At 41.3% G+C, this 16,613-nt stretch overlaps 2 protein-coding genes across 2 annotated transcripts in view; one reads left to right on the top strand and one right to left on the bottom strand.

Moving 5' to 3' along the window:
* The first annotated feature begins 379 nt into the window (after positions 1–379).
* LOC143363791 (uncharacterized) lies at positions 380–4,255 on the top strand. The gene has a single exon (XM_076804323.1). It carries the CDS (start codon positions 380–382, stop codon positions 4,253–4,255), a length of 3,876 nt encoding a protein of 1,291 aa, XP_076660438.1.
* A 270-nt stretch (positions 4,256–4,525) lies between these two features.
* The window catches only part of LOC143363790 (uncharacterized), a 93,021-nt gene continuing 80,933 nt past the window's right edge, over positions 4,526–16,613 (bottom strand). The window contains exon 2 of the mRNA XM_076804322.1: positions 4,526–4,590. Within this exon, the coding sequence (XP_076660437.1) occupies positions 4,526–4,590 (65 nt within the window). The remainder of the gene's footprint in view (positions 4,591–16,613) is intronic.

The raw sequence follows: 16,613 nt of genomic DNA, 5'->3' as shown, positions 1-16,613 counted from the left end.
AATCACACTCTAACAATAATCGCGCAAAATACAATCCACCTAAACGTAATTCGCCACCGCCTTCGCCAAGATCAGTCCGGCGGGTTTTCAACACCGCAATACAATTCCCAACGTGTGGAATCTGTAAATCGGGATCGCACGCAGCATTTCAATGTAAATCGTTTTTAGATGCATCTGTAGAAAAACGCATTGAGTCAGTTCGCAAGTCAAATTTATGCTACAATTGCCTAAAACCGGGACATTCGCACAATACATGTCGCGGTGGCAGATGCAAAAAATGCAACCTACCGCATAACACACATTTGCATTTGGATCGGAAATCCGACAGACCAAAATTAGAATCTCGCGATGACACCACGTCAACAGAAAACACCGATCCATGACTAGTTACTCGCTTCGATATTACACATCAATTAAACAATCACATCACTTCGCTTATCACAGACGGTTCAACACACGGTTTGATGGCTACGGCCATAGTTCACGCAATAGACAAAGACAAAAAACCAATCGAAGTAGAACCTTATTAGACACTTGCTCCAACGCAAACTTCATCACGTCCGATTTAGCGAAAAAATTAAACCTACAAACGCACGAACAAAGTGTAACCATCGAAGCTTTGAACGATTTAAACACTGTAACGAATCGGATTGTCAAATTGAAAATTGTCTCTCGGATAACAAATTTTAATCGCACACTCAGTTTTTTCATAATACCTAGAATTGCCAGTCATTTACCCGATTGTCAAATTGATAGGACAAAAATTCAAATTCCGCATAATATAAAATTAGCAGATCCGCATTTCCATCGGCCGGCTCCAATCGACATGCTGATTGGTACGGGACCGACGATATCGTGTCTCAGCATTGGTCAGGTTAAATTATCAACGCGAGATAATTCCGATTTGATCCTCCAAAAAACGCAGTTAGGATGGATCATCGGGGGGAGTGCTCCTATTCACCTGGCAAGAAACACACGCACTACATTAGTAAATAATGTCAACTTCGATCTAACCAAATTCTGGCAAATCGAAGAAGGTCCGTCGCATCCTCATCTCACACCGGAGGAAGAGGAATGCGAGGCACATTTTAAACGCACATTTTCACGCAACAAAACCGGAAGATACGTCGTCGCGCTTCCGTTTAATCAATACAAACAAAATCTAGGCGAATCCCGTACGCGCGCATTAAATCGATTCCTATCGCTGGAACGAAAACTCACACACAACTCAGATTTACGAACCGAATATACAAAAGTAATCAACGAATATCTGTCATTGGGTCACATGAGTCAGGTAGAAACACCTGACATTTCGGACGGATTCTACCTGCCACATCACGCGGTAATAAAGCCGACAAGCACAACGACGAAGGTTCGAGTGGTCTTCGATGGATCGGCCAAAACGACCACCGGATACTCGTTAAATAACGCACTTCTGACTGGTCCAACCATACAGGACGATATTTTTTGTTTACTTCTTCGGTTCCGCATGCATTCGTTTGTTCTGACTGGCGACATAGAGAAAATGTACAGACAGTTTCTAGTACGTCCAGAAGACCGCGCGTACCAAAGAATTTTATGGAGGAACGAACAAAACGAAATCGCAACATACGAATTGAAAACAATTACATTCGGACTATCCTCTGCTCCATACTTAGCCACGCGATGCCTTCAGCAATTAGCGATCGATGAATCACACAATTACGGCGCGGCTTCCGAAGTCATTAAACGGGACATCTATGTAGATGATCTCTTGACCGGAGCCGCCACATACAAAGACGCGCAAAAACTACGAAACGAGATCATTTGTTTACTCAAACGAGGAGGATTAAATATCCGTCAATGGGTATCAAATGATCCTCGTCTTTTATCAGATCTCTCTGAAGAGCAAGTACATCCCAAGTTTTTCGGTGACGAAACAGTCAAAACCTTGGGAGTGTCATGGAATCCGCACACAGATTCATTTAGTTATTCAGTGAATGTTAACAATAACGAAACACACACAAAACGCACAATCTTATCTACCATCGCGAAAATTTTCGATCCTTTGGGTCTCCTTGGGCCAGTAATAGTTGTTGCAAAAATTCTTATGCAGCAACTCTGGCAACTTAAGGTAGATTGGGATGAGTCATTGCCCATGGCCATACAACAGGAATGGTCCACATACCAAACTCAATTAAAATCACTCACAACTGTAACATTTAGACGACACGTCGCGCAGAGTTCAGTCAGAACAATCGAATTGCATGGCTTCTGTGACGCCAGCGAACGCGCGTACGGGGCTAGTATTTACATACGCACAATAGATAAATCCGGAAATATAAAATCAAGGCTTCTTTGCGCAAAATCACGCGTTGCGCCATTAAAGACCGTTAGCCTCGCACGTCTCGAACTTTGCGGTGCCACTTTGCTCGCGAACTTGTATTGTGCAGTAAAAGACGCAATTAATCACACGCATTTAAAAACGATTTTTTGGACCGACTCCACGATCGTGTTGCATTGGCTGTTGCGATCTCCGAACACACTTAAAACCTTTGTCGCGAATCGCGTCGCGGAAATCCAAAATAAAACAAACATTAAGGCATGGCGACACGTCAGATCTGGTGACAACCCCGCAGACTTATTATCTCGGGGTATCACAGCTCGGGAATTGATCAAAAATAATTTCTGGCAATTCGGACCAGAATGGCTTGCATACGATGAATCATTATGGCCGGAATCGTGTGTCGAAGTACCCAATGCAATACCAGAATTACGCAAAATCACATGTTTTACTTCTACAGTCATAAACGCACAGGAAATTCTTGAACGATGTTCATGCATCAGGCGACTTCGTAGGATAATCTCATATTGCTTACGATTTTTACCTAAAGGCCGTTGTCACGGTCCAATTACTGTATCAGAAATTAATCGCGCAAATAATAAGATCATTAAATTGACGCAAGAAACAGCATTTCGAGAAGAATTGAATGATCTCAAATCCGGACACGCATTGAGTACCAAAAGTAAATTACTTTGTTTAACTCCGTTTCTTGATGAGAATGGGCTTTTACGCGTAGGAGGTCGCCTCCAAAATTCAAATCTCAATTTCAACCAGAAGCATCCGATTCTTTTGCCGAAGAATAATTTCATAACGGAATTAATCATACGCGACGCTCACGTTAATAATATGCATTCTGGTTTAACCGCAACATTGTACAACGTCCGTCAATCGTATTGGCCGATTGATGGTAAAAACACAACACGCAAAATAATTCGCAACTGTGTCAAATGTTTCCGGGTCAACCCACCTACCACCAAGTACATAATGGGCAATCTTCCCACACATCGAGTCACAGAAAATCGACCATTTATCAACACAGGCGTCGATTATTGCGGCCCTTTTTATATAAAGGAACGTCAGTACCGAAACCGCACCCGAATAAAGATATACGTCGCAGTCTTTATTTGTTTTTCATCCAAGGCAGTACACCTTGAGGTGGCTGGTGATATGACCACGGAAGCATTTTTAGCAGCCTTTAAAAGATTTATCGCACGGCGCGGAATTTGCAAAAATGTATATTCCGATAATGGTACAAATTTTGTCGGTGCCAATAATGAGATAATCGAGCTTCTCAGAGTTCTGCAAGAGGATGAAAAGGCTAGACGCTTTCTAACGGATAAAAACATTACTTGGCATTTCATACCCGCACTCTCTCCTCATTTCGGCGGACTCTGGGAAGCTGCGGTTAAATCTTTTAAACATCATCTCAAACGCGTAGTGGGCGAGGAACTGTTTACGCTCGAACAATTTAACACTTTTGTAACGGAAATCGAGGCAATCCTGAATTCCCGTCCGTTAACACCGTTGTCTTCCGATCCCAATGATCCCTCAGCTCTTACTCCTGGCCATTTATTGATTGGTTCCGCGTTGACAAGTCTGCCAGAGGTCGATTTCACCGAAACCTCGACCAATCGGTTGTCAAAATGGCAACACATTCAGAAAGTCAAACAAGACTTCTGGATTAGGTGGTCAAAGGAATACATCCACCATCTTAATGTACGCGCAAAATGGACCAGGGGCGAGCACAGCATCCAGGTGGGGACGATCGTGGTCCTCAAAGATGACCATCTACCACCGATGAGCTGGAGTCTAGGACGAGTCGAGGAAATTCATCCTGGCAGGGACGGCATCACTCGCGCAGTCTCCGTTAAAACCATTAACGGCATTTATAAGCGGAATGTTAAGCAAATTGCACCACTTCCGTTAGACTAAAATTGTCACACTTACCCTTTCCTTATCAGATAAGGTTTCGTTAGCATTAGTTCGCACATTTTTCGTATTGATCATTTTATATTAGTTGCGCGCATTATTTATCTAGTTCTACACGCGTATCTTTTTTAAATTTAAGTCGCGTCTTATTCTTAATTTTACTCGCGTTATATTCACAGTACTTTTTGCGTTTCAACTTCGCATCATATAATCCACACATTTCGTTTGTGCTATTACTCGCATTATATCATGTTATATTCTTGAATGACTGTATCATTCAACGGGGGGAGCATGTTCGATATCACGTATTTGTTGAGAGGCCCTTTTCCGATTATTTGCTGTCCTTCGTTTACTTAGAAGAATGCTTAGTCCTCGAAATGTCGAAAACGTGCACTCGAGGGTTTAAGCTGACAGCATTGGAAAAGTGGCCATAAAGTCAATTCGTTAGACTCTCGTTTCGAGTACCGATCGCGAGGTACGCGAGGGTCCCGAATTCGGACTACAACGGGCCGTTGTCCGTAGCACGCAGCGGCCAAGGAAACGCAGTCCTTGCGTCGCATCGCCAGGCCTCACAGGTCATATTTCACAAGGGCACCTGGGTTGTGTCTATCGAGACACGCTCGGGTTCGAGCCTAAGATCGCATCCCCTTGGTTTCGTGAGCGTACTCAGACCAAGGGGGTCATAAACCACGTTCGGGCCACTTGGGCCAGCCAGCACGCGGGCCACGCAGGCCATAAATTTCGAAGGCCACTCAGGCCGAAAAACAGACGCGCTGTTCCGAGGTCCTTAAAACGCGCATTTTTCGAGATTTCCCATTTTCGGCTGAGGAGGAGCTTCCACCTCCACCACGAGAAGAAGACCCTCCTCCTACAGCCTAAGTGACGAATGGGGTGCTTTTTCCCCCAAAACTGGGCCTATGCCTACGAATTTCCTCGTTACACGAGTTGACGAGAGAGCGGACCTCGGAACAGCAAAATCAGAATCATCCGCGCATCTGAAGCATTCAGAACCCTCAGAATCATCCGCGCATCTTAAGCAAACAGAACACAGAAACACTCGCGCATCTACACGATTTTTAAAACGCACATAGTCCGTCAATTTCCACACTGCGACCACTGTTCCTAATATAACCAATCACCTAAGGTTAATTCGGCAGGTGATAGTGCCGTGTATTGTTTAAAAATAAACGAACATTGTCACAAAACTCGCATTTATTAAACATACCGACACAAAACATTTCATTGAGGATAGGATAGGATAGAGGATAGGATACGATAGAGGATAGGATAGGATAGAGGATAGGATAGGATAGAGGATAGAATAGGATAGAGGATAGAATAGGATAGAGGATTCGATAGGATAGAGGATAGGATACGATAGTTGATAGGATAGGATAGAGGATACGATTGGATTGAGGATAGGATAGGATAGAGGATAGGATTGGATTGAGGATAGGATAGGATAGAGAATAGAATAGGATAGAGGATTGGATAGGATAGAGGATAGGATACGATAGAGGATAGGATAGGATAGAGCATACGAAAGAGGATAGGATAGGATAGGATGGAGAATAGGATAGGATACATGGTATTATGCGGTAGAGGATAGGAGAGGATAGAGGATAGGATAGGGGATTGGATAGGATAGAGGATAGAATAGGATAGAGGATAGGATTGCATAGAGGATAGGATAGGATAGAGGATAGGATAGGATTGAGGATAGGGTAGAGGATTGGATAGGATAGAAGATAGGATACGATAGAGGATAGGATATGATAGAGGATAGGATAAGTAAGAGGATAGGATAGATTATAGGATAGAGGAAAGGATAGGATTGAGGATGGGATAGGATAGAGGATAGGATAGGATAGAGGACAAGATAGGATAGAGGATAGGATACGATATAGCATACGATAGAGGATATGATACGATATAGCATACGATAGAGGATAGGATAGGATAGAGGATAGGATAGGGGGTTGGATAGGATAGAGGATAGGATATGATAGAGGATAGGATAGGATTGAGGATAGGATAGGATAGGATAGAGAATACTATAGAGGATAGGATAGGATAGAGTATAGGATAGGATAGAGGATAGGATTGGATTGAGGATAGGATAGGATAGGATAGAGAATAGAATAGGATAGAGGATTAGATAGGATAGAGGATAGGATACGATAGAGGATAGGATTGGATTGAGGATAGGAGAGGATAGAGGATAGGATAGGAGATTGGATACGATAGAGGATAGGATATGATAGAGGATAGGATAAGTAAGAGGATAGGATAGATTATAGGATAGAGGAAAGGATAGGATTGAGGATGGGATAGGATAGAGGATAGGATAGGATAGAGGACAAGATAGGATAGAGGATAGGATACGATATAGCATACGATAGAGGATATGATACGATATAGCATACGATAGAGGATAGGATAGGATAGAGGATAGGATAGGGGGTTGGATAGGATAGAGGATAGGATATGATAGAGGATAGGATAGGATTGAGGATAGGATAGGATAGGATAGAGAATACGATAGAGGATAGGATAGGATAGAGTATAGGATAGGATAGAGGATAGGATTGGATTGAGGATAGGATAGGATAGGATAGAGAATAGAATAGGATAGAGGATTAGATAGGATAGAGGATAGGATACGATAGAGGATAGGATTGGATTGAGGATAGGAGAGGATAGAGGATAGGATAGGAGATTGGATACGATAGAGGATAGGATATGATAGAGGATAGGATAAGTAAGAGGATAGGATAGATTATAGGATAGAGGAAAGGATAGGATTGAGGATGGGATAGGATAGAGGATAGGATAGGATAGAGGACAAGATAGGATAGAGGATAGGATACGATATAGCATACGATAGAGGATATGATACGATATAGCATACGATAGAGGATAGGATAGGATAGAGGATAGGATAGGGGGTTGGATAGGATAGAGGATAGGATATGATAGAGGATAGGATAGGATTGAGGATAGGATAGGATAGGATAGAGAATACGATAGAGGATAGGATAGGATAGAGTATAGGATAGGATAGAGGATAGGATTGGATTGAGGATAGGATAGGATAGGATAGAGAATAGAATAGGATAGAGGATTGGATAGGATAGAGGATAGGATACGATAGAGGATAGGATTGGATTGAGGATAGGAGAGGATAGAGGATAGGATAGGAGATTGGATACGATAGAGGATAGGATACGATATAGAATACGATAGAGGATAGGATACGATATAGCATACGATAGAGGATAGGATAGGATAGATTATAGGATAGAGGAAAGGATAGGATTGAGGATAGGATAGGATAGCGGATAGGATAGGATAGAGGACAGGATAGGATAGAGGATAGGATAGGATAGAGGATAGGATAGAGGATTGGATAGGGTAGAGGATAGGATAAGATAAAGGATACGATAGGATAGAGGATAGGATCGGATTGTGGATAGGATAGGATAGAGGATTGAATAGGATAGAGGATTGGATAGGATAGAGGATAGGATACGATAGAGGATAGGATATGATAGAGGATAGGACTGGATTGAGTGTAGGAGAGGATGGAGGATAGGATAGGGGATTGGATACGATAGAGGATAGGATACGATATAGCATACGATAGTGGATAGGATACGATAGAGCATACGACAGAGGATAGGATAGGATAGAGGATAGGATAGGATAGAGGATAGGATAGAGGATAGGATGGAGGATTGGATAGGATAGAGGATAGGATACGATAGAGGATAGGATAGGATAGAGGATAGGATTTGATTGAGGATAGGAGAGGATAGAGGATAGGATAGGAGATTGGATACGATAGAGGATAGGATACGATATAGCATACGATAGAGGATATGATACGATATAGCATACGATAGAGGATAGGATAGGATAGAGGATAGGATAGGGGGTTGGATAGGATAGAGGATAGGATATGATAGAGGATAGGATAGGATTGAGGATAGGATAGGATAGGATAGAGAATACTATAGAGGATAGGATAGGATAGGATAGGTTAGAGGGTGGGATATGATAGAGGATAGGATAGGATTGAGGATAGGATAGGATAGTTGATAGGATAGGATAGAGCATACGATAGAGGATAGGATAGGATAGGATGGAGAATAGGATAGGATACATGGTATTATGGGGTAGAGGATAATAGAGGATAGAGGATAGGATAGGGGATTGGATAGGATAGATGATAGAATAGGATAGAGGATAGGATAGCATAGAGGATAGGATAGGATAGAGGATATGATAGGATTGAGGATAGGATAGGATAGCGGATAGGATAGGATAGAGGACAGGATAGGATAGAGGATAGGATAGGATAGAGGATAGGATAGAGGATTGGATATGATAGAGGATAGGATAAGATAAAGGATAGGATAGGATAGAGGATAGGATCGGATTGTGGATAGGATAGGATAGAGGATTGAATAGGATAGTGGATTGGATAGGATAGAGGATAGGATACGATAGAGGATAGGATAGGATAGAGGATATAACTGGATTGAGGATAGGGTAGAGGATTGGATAGGATAGAAGATAGGATACGATAGAGGATAGGATATGATAGAGGATAGGATAATATATGAGATTGGATAGGATAAAGGATAGGATATGATAGAGGATAGGATGCGATAGAAGATACGATATTATAGAGGAATGGATAGGATAGGGAATAGGATTGTATTGAGGATAGGATAGGATAGAGGATAGAATAGGATAGAGGATTCGATAGGATAGAGGATAGGATACGATAGTTGATAGCATAGGATAGAGGATACGATTGGTATGAGGATAGGATAGGATAGAGGATTGGATAGGATAGAGAATACTATAGAGGATAGGATAGGATAGGATAGGATATAGGGTGGGATATGATAGAGGATAGGATAGGATTGAGGCTAGGATAGGATAGTTGATAGGATATGATAGAGCATACGATAGAGGATAGGATAGGATAGGATGGAGGATAGGATACATGGTACTATGGGGTAGAGGATAATATAGGATAGAGGATAGGATAGGGGATTGGATAGGATAGAGAATAGAATAGGATAGAGGATAGGATAGCATAGAGGATAGGATAGGATAGAGGATAGGATTGGATAGAGGATAGGATAGGATAGCGGATAGGATAGGATAGAGACAGGATAGGATAGAGGATAGGATATGATAGAGGATAGGATTGGATAGAGGATAGGATAGGATAGCGGATAGGATAGGATAGAGGACAGGATAGGATAGAGGATAGGATACGATAGAGGATAGGATAGAGGATTGGATAGGGTAGAGGATAGGCTAAGATAAAGGATAGGATAGGATAGAGGATAGGATCGGATTGAGGATAGGATAGGATAGAGGATAGAATAGGATAGAGGATTGGATAGGATAGAGGATAGAATACGATAGAGGATAGGGTAGGATAGAGGATAGGATTGGATTGAGTATAGGAGTGGATAGAGGATTGGATAGGATAGAGAATACTACAGAGGATGGGATAGGATAGGATAGAGGATAGGATAAGTAAGAGGATAGGATAGATTATAGGATAGAGGAAAGGATAGGATTGAGGATGGGATAGGATAGTTGATAGGATAGGATAGAGCATACGAAAGAGGATAGGATAGGGTAGGATGGAGAATAGGATAGGATACATGGTATTATGGGGTAGAGGATAGGAGAGGATAGAGGATAGGATAGGGGATTGGATAGGATAGAGGATAGGATAGAGGATTGGATAGGATAGAGGATAGGATACGATAGAGGATAGGATAGGATAGAGGATAGGATTGGATTGAGGATAGGAGAGGATAGAGGATAGGATAGGAGATTGGATACGATAGAGGATAGGATACGATATAGCATACGATAGAGGATAGGATACGATATAGCATACGACAGAGGATAGGATAGGATAGAGGATAGGATAGGATAGAGTATAGGATAGGATAGAGGATAGGATAGGATAGAGGATAGGATAAAGGATAGGATGGAGGATTGGATAGGATAGAGGATAGGATACGATAGAGGATAGGATAGGATAGAGGATAGGATTTGATTGAGGATAGGAGAGGATAGAGGATAGGATAGGAGATTGGATACGATAGAGGATAGGATACGATATAGCATACGATAGAGGATAGGATACGATATAGCATACGATAGAGGATAGGATAGGATAGAGGATAGGATAGGATAGAGGATAGGATAGGGGGTTGGATAGGATAGAGGATAGGATATGATAGAGGATAGGATAGGATTGAGGATAGGATAGGATAGTTGATAGGATAGGATAGAGGGTAGGATAGAGGATTGGATAGGATAGAGGATTGGATATGGTAGAGGATAGGATAAGATAGAGGATAGGATAGGATAGAGGATAGGATTGGATTGAGGATAGGATAGGATAGAGAATAGAATAGGATAGAGGATAAGATAGGATAGAGGATAGGATAGGATAGAGGATAGGATAGGATAGAGAATAAGATAGGATACATGGTATAATAGGGTAGAGGATCGGATAGGATAGAGGATTGGATAGGGGATTGGATAGGGTACAGCATATGATAGGATAGAGGATAGGATAGGATAGAGGATAGGATAGGATAGAGGATAGGATAGGATAGAGGATAGGATAGGATAGAGGATAGGATAGGATAGAGGATAGGATAGGATAGAGGACAAGATAGGATAGAGGATAGGATACGATATAGCATACGATAGAGGATATGATACGATATAGCATACGATAGAGGATAGGATAGGATAGAGGATAGGATAGGGGGTTGGATAGGATAGAGGATAGGATATGATAGAGGATAGGATAGGATTGAGGATAGGATAGGATAGGATAGAGAATACTATAGAGGATAGGATAGGATAGAGTATAGGATAGGATAGAGGATAGGATTGGATTGAGGATAGGATAGGATAGGATAGAGAATAGAATAGGATAGAGGATTAGATAGGATAGAGGATAGGATACGATAGAGGATAGGATTGGATTGAGGATAGGAGAGGATAGAGGATAGGATAGGAGATTGGATACGATAGAGGATAGGATATGATAGAGGATAGGATAAGTAAGAGGATAGGATAGATTATAGGATAGAGGAAAGGATAGGATTGAGGATGGGATAGGATAGAGGATAGGATAGGATAGAGGACAAGATAGGATAGAGGATAGGATACGATATAGCATACGATAGAGGATATGATACGATATAGCATACGATAGAGGATAGGATAGGATAGAGGATAGGATAGGGGGTTGGATAGGATAGAGGATAGGATATGATAGAGGATAGGATAGGATTGAGGATAGGATAGGATAGGATAGAGAATACGATAGAGGATAGGATAGGATAGAGTATAGGATAGGATAGAGGATAGGATTGGATTGAGGATAGGATAGGATAGGATAGAGAATAGAATAGGATAGAGGATTAGATAGGATAGAGGATAGGATACGATAGAGGATAGGATTGGATTGAGGATAGGAGAGGATAGAGGATAGGATAGGAGATTGGATACGATAGAGGATAGGATATGATAGAGGATAGGATAAGTAAGAGGATAGGATAGATTATAGGATAGAGGAAAGGATAGGATTGAGGATGGGATAGGATAGAGGATAGGATAGGATAGAGGACAAGATAGGATAGAGGATAGGATACGATATAGCATACGATAGAGGATATGATACGATATAGCATACGATAGAGGATAGGATAGGATAGAGGATAGGATAGGGGGTTGGATAGGATAGAGGATAGGATATGATAGAGGATAGGATAGGATAGAGGATAGGATAGGATTGAGGATAGGATAGGATAGTTGATAGGATAGGATAGAGCATACGATAGAGGATAGGATAGGATAGGATGGAGAATAGGATAGGATACATGGTATTATGGGGTAGAGGATAATAGAGGATAGAGGATAGGATAGGGGATTGGATAGGATAGATGATAGAATAGGATAGAGGATAGGATAGCATAGAGGATAGGATAGGATAGAGGATATGATAGGATTGAGGATAGGATAGGATAGCGGATAGGATAGGATAGAGGACAGGATAGGATAGAGGATAGGATAGGATAGAGGATAGGATAGAGGATTGGATATGATAGAGGATAGGATAAGATAAAGGATAGGATAGGATAGAGGATAGGATCGGATTGTGGATAGGATAGGATAGAGGATTGAATAGGATAGTGGATTGGATAGGATAGAGGATAGGATACGATAGAGGATAGGATAGGATAGAGGATATAACTGGATTGAGGATAGGGTAGAGGATTGGATAGGATAGAAGATAGGATACGATAGAGGATAGGATATGATAGAGGATAGGATAATATATGAGATTGGATAGGATAAAGGATAGGATATGATAGAGGATAGGATGCGATAGAAGATACGATATTATAGAGGAATGGATAGGATAGGGAATAGGATTGTATTGAGGATAGGATAGGATAGAGGATAGAATAGGATAGAGGATTCGATAGGATAGAGGATAGGATACGATAGTTGATAGCATAGGATAGAGGATACGATTGGTATGAGGATAGGATAGGATAGAGGATTGGATAGGATAGAGAATACTATAGAGGATAGGATAGGATAGGATAGGATATAGGGTGGGATATGATAGAGGATAGGATAGGATTGAGGCTAGGATAGGATAGTTGATAGGATATGATAGAGCATACGATAGAGGATAGGATAGGATAGGATGGAGGATAGGATACATGGTACTATGGGGTAGAGGATAATATAGGATAGAGGATAGGATAGGGGATTGGATAGGATAGAGAATAGAATAGGATAGAGGATAGGATAGCATAGAGGATAGGATAGGATAGAGGATAGGATTGGATAGAGGATAGGATAGGATAGCGGATAGGATAGGATAGAGACAGGATAGGATAGAGGATAGGATATGATAGAGGATAGGATTGGATAGAGGATAGGATAGGATAGCGGATAGGATAGGATAGAGGACAGGATAGGATAGAGGATAGGATAGGATAGAGGATAGGATAGAGGATTGGATAGGGTAGAGGATAGGCTAAGATAAAGGATAGGATAGGATAGAGGATAGGATCGGATTGAGGATAGGATAGGATAGAGGATAGAATAGGATAGAGGATTGGATAGGATAGAGGATAGAATACGATAGAGGATAGGGTAGGATAGAGGATAGGATTGGATTGAGTATAGGAGTGGATAGAGGATTGGATAGGATAGAGAATACTACAGAGGATGGGATAGGATAGGATAGAGGATAGGATAAGTAAGAGGATAGGATAGATTATAGGATAGAGGAAAGGATAGGATTGAGGATGGGATAGGATAGTTGATAGGATAGGATAGAGCATACGAAAGAGGATAGGATAGGGTAGGATGGAGAATAGGATAGGATACATGGTATTATGGGGTAGAGGATAGGAGAGGATAGAGGATAGGATAGGGGATTGGATAGGATAGAGGATAGGATAGAGGATTGGATAGGATAGAGGATAGGATACGATAGAGGATAGGATAGGATAGAGGATAGGATTGGATTGAGGATAGGAGAGGATAGAGGATAGGATAGGAGATTGGATACGATAGAGGATAGGATACGATATAGCATACGATAGAGGATAGGATACGATATAGCATACGACAGAGGATAGGATAGGATAGAGGATAGGATAGGATAGAGTATAGGATAGGATAGAGGATAGGATAGGATAGAGGATAGGATAAAGGATAGGATGGAGGATTGGATAGGATAGAGGATAGGATACGATAGAGGATAGGATAGGATAGAGGATAGGATTTGATTGAGGATAGGAGAGGATAGAGGATAGGATAGGAGATTGGATACGATAGAGGATAGGATACGATATAGCATACGATAGAGGATAGGATACGATATAGCATACGATAGAGGATAGGATAGGATAGAGGATAGGATAGGATAGAGGATAGGATAGGGGGTTGGATAGGATAGAGGATAGGATATGATAGAGGATAGGATAGGATTGAGGATAGGATAGGATAGTTGATAGGATAGGATAGAGGGTAGGATAGAGGATTGGATAGGATAGAGGATTGGATATGGTAGAGGATAGGATAAGATAGAGGATAGGATAGGATAGAGGATAGGATTGGATTGAGGATAGGATAGGATAGAGAATAGAATAGGATAGAGGATAAGATAGGATAGAGGATAGGATAGGATAGAGGATAGGATAGGATAGAGAATAAGATAGGATACATGGTATAATAGGGTAGAGGATCGGATAGGATAGAGGATTGGATAGGGGATTGGATAGGGTACAGCATATGATAGGATAGAGGATAGGATAGGATAGAGGATAGGATAGGATAGAGGATAGGATAGGATAGAGGATAGGATAGGATAGAGGATAGGATAGGATAGAGGATAGGATAGGATAGAGGACAAGATAGGATAGAGGATAGGATACGATATAGCATACGATAGAGGATATGATACGATATAGCATACGATAGAGGATAGGATAGGATAGAGGATAGGATAGGGGGTTGGATAGGATAGAGGATAGGATATGATAGAGGATAGGATAGGATTGAGGATAGGATAGGATAGGATAGAGAATACTATAGAGGATAGGATAGGATAGAGTATAGGATAGGATAGAGGATAGGATTGGATTGAGGATAGGATAGGATAGGATAGAGAATAGAATAGGATAGAGGATTAGATAGGATAGAGGATAGGATACGATAGAGGATAGGATTGGATTGAGGATAGGAGAGGATAGAGGATAGGATAGGAGATTGGATACGATAGAGGATAGGATATGATAGAGGATAGGATAAGTAAGAGGATAGGATAGATTATAGGATAGAGGAAAGGATAGGATTGAGGATGGGATAGGATAGAGGATAGGATAGGATAGAGGACAAGATAGGATAGAGGATAGGATACGATATAGCATACGATAGAGGATATGATACGATATAGCATACGATAGAGGATAGGATAGGATAGAGGATAGGATAGGGGGTTGGATAGGATAGAGGATAGGATATGATAGAGGATAGGATAGGATTGAGGATAGGATAGGATAGGATAGAGAATACGATAGAGGATAGGATAGGATAGAGTATAGGATAGGATAGAGGATAGGATTGGATTGAGGATAGGATAGGATAGGATAGAGAATAGAATAGGATAGAGGATTAGATAGGATAGAGGATAGGATACGATAGAGGATAGGATTGGATTGAGGATAGGAGAGGATAGAGGATAGGATAGGAGATTGGATACGATAGAGGATAGGATATGATAGAGGATAGGATAAGTAAGAGGATAGGATAGATTATAGGATAGAGGAAAGGATAGGATTGAGGATGGGATAGGATAGAGGATAGGATAGGATAGAGGACAAGATAGGATAGAGGATAGGATACGATATAGCATACGATAGAGGATATGATACGATATAGCATACGATAGAGGATAGGATAGGATAGAGGATAGGATAGGGGGTTGGATAGGATAGAGGATAGGATATGATAGAGGATAGGATAGGATTGAGGATAGGATAGGATAGGATAGAGAATACGATAGAGGATAGGATAGGATAGAGTATAGGATAGGATAGAGGATAGGATTGGATTGAGGATAGGATAGGATAGGATAGAGAATAGAATAGGATAGAGGATTGGATAGGATAGAGGATAGGATACGATAGAGGATAGGATTGGATTGAGGATAGGAGAGGATAGAGGATAGGATAGGAGATTGGATACGATAGAGGATAGGATACGATATAGAATACGATAGAGGATAGGATACGATATAGCATACGATAGAGGATAGGATAGGATAGATTATAGGATAGAGGAAAGGATAGGATTGAGGATAGGATAGGATAGCGGATAGGATAGGATAGAGGACAGGATAGGATAGAGGATAGGATAGGATAGAGGATAGGATAGAGGATTGGATAGGGTAGAGGATAGGATAAGATAAAGGATACGATAGGATAGAGGATAGGATCGGATTGTGGATAGGATAGGATAGAGGATTGAATAGGATAGAGGATTGGATAGGATAGAGGATAGGATACGATAGAGGATAGGATATGATAGAGGATAGGACTGGATTGAGTGTAGGAGAGGATGGAGGATAGGATAGGGGATTGGATACGATAGAGGATAGGATACGATATAGCATACGATAGTGGATAGGATACGATAGAGCATACGACAGAGGATAGGATAGGATAGAGGATAGGATAGGATAGAGGATAGGATAGAGGATAGGATGGAGGAT

The sequence above is a fragment of the Halictus rubicundus genome, unplaced genomic scaffold, assembly GCF_050948215.1.
Source record: "Halictus rubicundus isolate RS-2024b unplaced genomic scaffold, iyHalRubi1_principal scaffold0127, whole genome shotgun sequence".
Taxonomy (NCBI): Eukaryota; Metazoa; Arthropoda; class Insecta; order Hymenoptera; family Halictidae; genus Halictus; species Halictus rubicundus.
Note: the sequence above shows the minus strand (reverse complement) of the source record. Positions and strands in the feature narration are given on the sequence as shown.

Bases quoted from the DNA above. Each gene is read 5' to 3' on its own strand.
- LOC143363791 (XM_076804323.1), top strand. From the start codon at position 380: ATGACTAGTTACTCGCTTCGATATTACACATCAATTAAACAATCACAT.